The sequence below is a fragment of the Saccostrea echinata genome, unplaced genomic scaffold, assembly GCF_033153115.1.
Source record: "Saccostrea echinata isolate AGI-Se365-2 ecotype Australia unplaced genomic scaffold, CSIRO_AGI_Sech_v1 ptg000010l, whole genome shotgun sequence".
NCBI lineage: Eukaryota > Metazoa > Mollusca > Bivalvia > Ostreida > Ostreidae > Saccostrea > Saccostrea echinata.
The window spans coordinates 8,846,832-8,854,317 of NW_026889759.1; the positions used below are offsets into that span (position 1 = coordinate 8,846,832).

The following is a 7,486-nucleotide window of genomic DNA, read 5'->3' on the forward strand; positions in this document are numbered from 1 at the left end:
AGCTTTTGTTTTGTAATAAAAAAGAATATTTTGTATATATGTTTTAGAAAGTTTATTCAGTTACCTTTTCTTACCCCCTCTTTTCCCCCCTTTCCCTGATTTAAAACCCCCCTTCTTCCTGCCCCCTCCTCCTTTATTTTTTCCTCCTTTCTGTTTCCCACCTCCTTCCTCGCGCCTCCTCTTTGCTCTGAAATGTACAAAAACACGGAACTTTGTACAACTGTACATGACCTGGAGCAAGTCTATTTTAAGTTTCAATGTACTGAAGCAATGAATCTACGAGGCTTGTGGGGGAGGGATGGGGTGGGCATTGTTAGACTATTAATCCAAAGATTAGTGCTTTAAATCCCATTTATGCTATTTAATGTAAATCTGTTGATTGTGCTGTTTTTTAAAATAGACAAAGCATTCTTGTTCATCTAGATAATTCAAACTCAAAGGGAGATAACTCATGATAAGAAATAGAGGACCAGTAGTGAAATGGCGCCATCATGGAAGAAGGAAGAATATTTCACATTTAAACTCATATAATGGAGGCTTTTTATTTTTCTTATGCAGTAACAAAATAAACGTCATATTACTTTACCTTGACTGTTCCTCATTCATGATCTCACGATTGGCAGCCTTAGTAGTGTTTACAATGGGAACTCTGTTTTGGAGGTGATCTAGAATCTCTAGTTGTTTTTTACTCTCCTTGTGAACGTCACGATAGTTTGGTTCAAACTTAAAAAAAAAAGATTGATTTTAATGATATATACATATTTTTTAAACTATGAAGAGAATTTACATAAATGAATATTTCAATTAAATCCCTTCCAAAACTTGTCAACCCTAATTCAAAAAAGATTGATTTTAATGATACAGTACGAGGGCCGTTCAAAAATTACGCGGATTTGTTGCACAAAAAATATATTTGACAACATAATCAAGCAAATAGTCATAAATAATATAAAAGAATCTTTTCATATATGATCATCAAAATTTCATATCAAGAAATTGTAAATTGGTATCAATTTCAAGTGATTTAACAGGACATCTCATGAAGTCACGGCGCAGTAAAACTTTCAACGTCACGGGCATTCTAAAAAATGGGAGCTTTCATTTTCTCAATATTTTCCCTTTAGTTAGTATTTGATACTGGATAGTTTGGGTTACCTTATCCACTCAGAATAAACGTCCATATACCATTTCCGATTCAGCTTAAAAACTATAAAACTATAATTGTGTGTTTTAGTTTGTGTTAAACCCCAAAACTGCAGGTATTTCTGAGGTAAAGTTTGACGTCAGTCGATCTTGATCACATTCTTAACAGCCCAGATCAGTGTTTTGTCGATGAACGTCATCCATCCCTCCCGGATTGCCTTTTAACTAAGGTATAACAATCTAAAATTCTTTTCTACATTTTGTAGAGATGTGTCGGAAATTCCACTGGTTTACTACATATTTCATTAGGATTATTTTGGGTCTCTATTGGCGTTTTCCCAGCATGATTCATGATTTGATAAAATTGCGCTGCGCCGTCAAATCAGTAGACGTCATTTTTGCAGTTGATTTCGTAGGGGTTACATCGGAGAAAAATTACAATATTTCTGTTATATAATATTACGCCAGAAATCTAAATACTTAATATTAAAAAAAAATAAAAAGAAATTTTAAAGAAAATTGATAAATAATATGGTAAAATATGGAAAATAAATTAATAAATTTTTGGATACCGCATGTTTGTTTTTCAACATTTTTGCCGTGCTCCGTATATCACCATCAGCAGTATCAAAACTCCATTAATTTTATGACATATTAAATAAAATCAAAAAATTTTACCAAGAATTTATTGGAATTTTAAAGAAATATGTTCCTGTGAAATTTCAATTCTATATGACGTCTGTAAGAGCAAATAATAGAAGAGTCCGCGTAATTTTTGAACGGCCCTCGTATATACACATTTTTTGAAACTATGAAGAGAATTTACACAAATAAATATTTCAATGTGTTCAATTAAATCCCTTTCAAAACTTGTCAACCCTAATTCATATTATAAAAAAAATTCATTGCTAACTGCATGTGAATACACTATAAATTCAAAACAGAGTAAGCCCGGATACAAAAATTAATAGATCTGAGCTAGAAGTCTGACAGGAGTATTACCCATACATGTGAAAAGAAACAATGCTATATACTTTTCTTTTTTTGCCTGTATGTCGGGAAGGTTTTTCTGTTGGGAGCTTGTCTGTGAACTTCCCTATGGATGCTGTTGACTTTCTGGCCACTGCCAAAGCTTTCCCCAAGTAGTCTTTTGTGGGGGCCTCAGTTGGGGTAAGTCCAACTCCAGGTACTGAGACCAGAAAATAAAATGAAAACATGCTGTCACATCTAAATATCTCAATTTGTATGACCTACAGGTATCAAAGAGTTCAAGAAAATGAAGTTGGATTTTATATCAAAATTATTCAGTAAACATATTTTTGATAGCTGGCTTGCTTCAATACCTGTATGTTTCTGGTACTCAAAATACCACAGGTAACTGTACACAGCAACAGGGTTACAGAACCATTTTTTTGGGAGGGGGGGGGGGGGGTTATATAGGAGTATAAAAGAAGGAAATTGTTTGAAATGAATTTGATTTCAAGTCAGCATATAGATGTGAAGTAAACAACAATGTGCACAGGTTTAGAGGAAACTTACTTCCCATATTAATGATATGAGACAAACTAAATATCCTTAAGATTTTGTGAATATTCTTTGACAGTCAGGCTAACCTCTTATATATTAATTCAAAATATCAAGAAGGGGTCTGTCACATCTAATGCACACTCCTGTTTTGATTCAGATCTAGTCTGATTAAAAATCAAAGCTTTTCTGTGCATCTTCCATTTCTTCCTCTACATAAAAGCCCTACCCCCCCCCCCCCCCCCCCCGTTTCATTTGACATCATAATTATATAGTCTTAAAAGAGCATGGTAAATACAGCAAAACGTTTTTTTCATTCCTATATATGTATTTAAAGTAATAATGATATAGTCACAAAATTTAACTTTTTTACAAACATATTATCATAACTTGCTTATGATAAAGTTAAATTTTATACTAGTTAAGTAGTTTGTAGCAGCTGTACCTCACAATGAACAAATATTAAAAACAGGTGCTGCTAAGTTTCTGATTACACTTACAAAATGTTCTGTATTATATACATGTACCTTTTGACTTCTGTGATCTGGCAATGTTACGGAGTCTCTGTAACTCATTCTTTGCCATCCTCTCCTTCTTTTCTTGTTTTCTTTTGGCAAACAGGTCCACATTTGGATCCGCTGTAATGATAAATTACATCAAAAATGACAAGATTTTATTGTTCTAATTCCAAATATTATTTATTATCATTAAAATTCTGAAACAATTACACATTCTTTAAAAGAAGGGGCAATAATCTAGGAATACATGTGAAATTTCATTTTTTTACATAACAAAAAAAAAACCCAGCATACAGACCAGCATTATCAGGCACCTCTATGCACCACTCTTGTGTGTCATCATTAGCCCTTTTGTATCCCCAGCGTGGCCTCCACTCCTTCAAATTTCAAGAATAAGCTGTAAGCTCATTACAATTACTTAAATTTCCCAAATTAACTGAATTCATACAACAATAAAACCTGAGTTGTTTGGATATAATATTTCCTGCATTTATCAATAAGGAATAGTTGTACAGTGTCCTCTGAATGCCTTTATTTTTATGTGAGAGAAAGACATAGAGAAAACAATCAAAATGTAAGTCACAACACCTGAGTAAAACAACAATGTAGACCAATGTAGACACATCAATGCTGTTTTCATGTGAACTTCTGACAATCTCCCACTATTGACATATATACATTATTTTGTAAAAATGCTGTGTCATATATATATATATATATATGTAAGACTCCAAAGTCCGATAGTGATGCCAAAGTATGATGGTCTCGCCAAACCCCGATGGTCTGCGCCAAACCCTGATGGTTTGATGTCGGTACAGATGCCAAAGTCCAATGGCTAGTTTCCTATGAGACGCGCTGCCCTAAAGTGCGATGGTCTGACACGCCAAAGTCCGATGGTGAGGAGAAACAATCCATGTTTATGACGTCACAATATTCCGACGTCAGTCCTTGACGCCTTTGTCCTGCATTCAAAAGCCATCAGTTCAGTATTCGTCCACGCATACAATTTTACTGATTTTGCTTATTGCTTGCATCCGGCAGAGATACTAGGGTTAGTCCTCGCACACCACTTGACTGATTAGGGTTAGTCCTTGCTTGGCACTAACACGAGAGATTTAGGGTTTGTCCTCGCACACTAGTCAAGTGATTAGGGTTAGTCTCGCACCACCAGAGATATCTAGGTTATAGTTGTTACACACTTTTTGAGCGAATAGGGTTAGTTTTGCACCTATCCAAGAGATTAGGGTTAATTTTCGCATAATGATATTTATTTATACTTATTTAAGACCTTGGCATGGCGCGACATTGCAGTTTGGCGCAGTAGTACTATGACGTCACAAACGTCAATTTTTTTTCCGCACCATCGGACTTTGGCGTGTCAAACCATTGGGGTTTGGCGCAGACCATCGGACTTGGGTGTGACCATCGTACTTTGGAGTCCAATCACACTTTGGAGTCCTACATATATATATATATATATATATATATATATATATATATATATATATACACACCTTTCCTTGATCATCCCAAACCATTCTGCTTTTCTTTCGTTTCTGGATTCCCTTCAGTTGTGCATACTGTTGCCACTTTGTAAGGGGTTTATCTTTAGGTATCTGCAATGAAACAAATCACTTTCCAGTTTATTTATATACTGCATACAGATCGAGTATCACTAAAATATCATATCATATCATCTTGGATATACATGAAATATGGAATTGATAATAAAGCAACTAACAATAAAATGCAAAGTGTTCAGAATTTATGACAAATTGTTGACTAAGTAAGTCATACTGGGCAGAATGATTTATACATGTATAGTAGAGTTTTGAAAATGTGTATTAAAATAGTAAAATGTAAATGTATATGGAACTGGAATCAAAGCACAAGGAAAACTCACAGGTTTTTCTCTGGGAAGAGGAGTCTTAGGGTCTGGAAGCTGTAAAAAATTTCATATCAGTATAAAGTATTCATCTATCAAAAGTATGAAGTTATTTGCAACAGACTGAAAATGGCTTAAAACAATGTGATGAAATTAGAGGTAATATAACCATAAACATTGTCAGATTTGACAAACAAATGTTCTATCCAAGTACGTAAATTTTAAAATTAAAAAAAAAGTCTTTCTATTTTACAGTTAATAAACTTTTAAAGGAAACATAGTTTGAAATTTTACTTTACCTTTACAACTATTGCCTCATCTACTTTCTCTGTTGGAAGCTACAGAAAATTATAAATATCAGCATTTTCTTCAGAACAATTTGTCCTAGATATTTATTCAGCATGACTTTACAATGAGCTATGCTATACTGATATATTTTCAAAATAAATGTCCTACCTGCCACAGAGTGTTTATTAACAGCTGTGTATTGTCTCTTGCTAGATTTTTCAAATATTCATCTCTACTCTTTCTACAAATGATAAGGATTAATATAGTTACCTGTAATTTTAAATGATGACAAATATTACTGGTACATACTCTTTACCACTGATTTCTTAGTCTTCCTTGTAGCAAAAAATAAAGTTGATTTTTTTAATTACAGAGACAATGAGCAGGAGAACTAAAGTGATATGGACTGTATACTACTAAAATGTAGGGTAAATAATAAACACATAATAAATTGAAAAATAATTAACTTAAATTTTAATGTACAAAAACTATTAAAATTTTTCAAAATTAAAAAGAACAAAAGGTTAATTACAAAGGGAACTTTTTTGATCCCTTTTTCTAGATGACTCTTGTTATTTATAATTTCAAAATCGGAATAAATGGAGAAAAGATAGAATACAAAAAGTCACAAAATTTAATATCCAAATTTCCATTAATAAATCTATTTACTTTTAATATTCTACAGATATTTTATCCAATAACAGGGCTTAATTGCCCCTTTTTGTACAGGGTTCTGTACTCTTTTAATTGGGAATTTTAAATCAAAAAAGTGCCAAAATTTTGAAATATTGATGTTTTATATTATCTTTTACTGTTGTATAATGTTAGATTGAAGGCCATTCATCACGGTAGAACACTTACTTGCGATATCTGTGTCACCGGATTCGTTCATTCATTCAAAACTGCGTTTGAACCCGGTTGACCTCTAAGAAAGTCTAAAACTTTTTATCCGGATAAATTGTATTAAATGTTTCAGTGTAAAATAGTTATCCGGAGAAATAGTTTTAGACTTTTTTAGAGGTCAAACGCAGTTTTGAATGAATGAACGAATCCGGTGACACAGATATCGCAAGTAAGTGTTCTACCGTGATGAATGTTTTTTAAGTCAGCAGAATCGGTATTTTTAATCGCATTTCCATTGCAAAACAACATCTGTGCATCCAAAATATGCCTATGATAATGCATGAATCCTAAAACACCGATCGAAGTGGGACCCGGTTTTGGTTCTTCATTTAGTCAATTTCTGAACTGCTTTTATTAGGCCTTTCGTAGAGAAGTTGAGGGGGAGTATTAAAACGAGCCATCAACTTCTCAATAGAGAATAGCCTTACTGCCTCTCCTCAAATGAACATTTGTTCTCTTTCAACATACTGTAATTACTAAACTCCACACACTCTTACTAAGAGAATTATGATGCCATATTTTATAGAACAGACTTGGCCTAATACTTGATTTGTGGATCCTTTGGCCATCATATCATCATAAAAATTGGTGTATTGAAAACAGAATTCAATATGTTTTACACTGATTTTAATTTGTTTTTTAATTAATTTTAGTCTAAGATTTAGTAGCCATGTTATCTTCATTATCTTTCCTGCTTATCTGAACACCAATGCTACAGGCAAAAAATTGGTAGGCATATCCGACTTATAATGTTAACTGAAGCCCAAATCGATGAAGGGGGGTCAAAACAGCATTACGACGCCTTATGTTTAAATACATAGAAGGGGCACCGGGGTGGGATAGGTGTATTTGCTACTGACTGATATAAAATGACAAGTTATATGAATTATACATAGTCATATACATCTTACCTCAATTTTGTTGTGTCTAAGGGATTTGTATCGACAGTCAACAAGTTTCCTGCGTCTACTTCTAATTCAATATCCTTGTGAACTTCTATTGTTTTGTATCTAGACTCTTTTTCAGCTGCTTCTTGTAGAACTCGCTCCACGAGGTCTGCCATGTTTATCACAATTCCACGCTGCCTCTCTAAGGGTAATTTTGATTGGTCAAGCTGAGATAATTGATCAATAGGATTTCGTGTAACAATAGGGCACTTGTCTGTCTGTTCGTCTCAAGTGAACTTCATTTCCTGTGTAAACTACAGAATCCTGTGACAAGGAAA

The 7,486-nt window shown here is 33.6% G+C and overlaps 1 protein-coding gene across 1 annotated transcript; it reads right to left on the reverse strand.

Moving 5' to 3' along the window:
- Positions 1-60: 60 nt before the first annotated feature.
- Positions 61-7,347, reverse strand: LOC133184323 (ribosome biogenesis regulatory protein homolog). The gene is made up of 10 exons (XM_061319351.1): positions 7,173-7,347; positions 5,527-5,599; positions 5,370-5,408; positions 5,089-5,127; positions 4,700-4,801; positions 3,484-3,562; positions 3,195-3,305; positions 2,178-2,332; positions 587-723; positions 61-187 (listed from the first exon to the last, which is right to left on the reverse strand). Exons 1-10 carry the CDS (start codon positions 7,322-7,324, stop codon positions 61-63), a joined length of 1,014 nt encoding a protein of 337 aa, XP_061175335.1. The 5' UTR covers positions 7,325-7,347.
- Between the last annotated feature and the right edge of the window lie 139 nt (positions 7,348-7,486).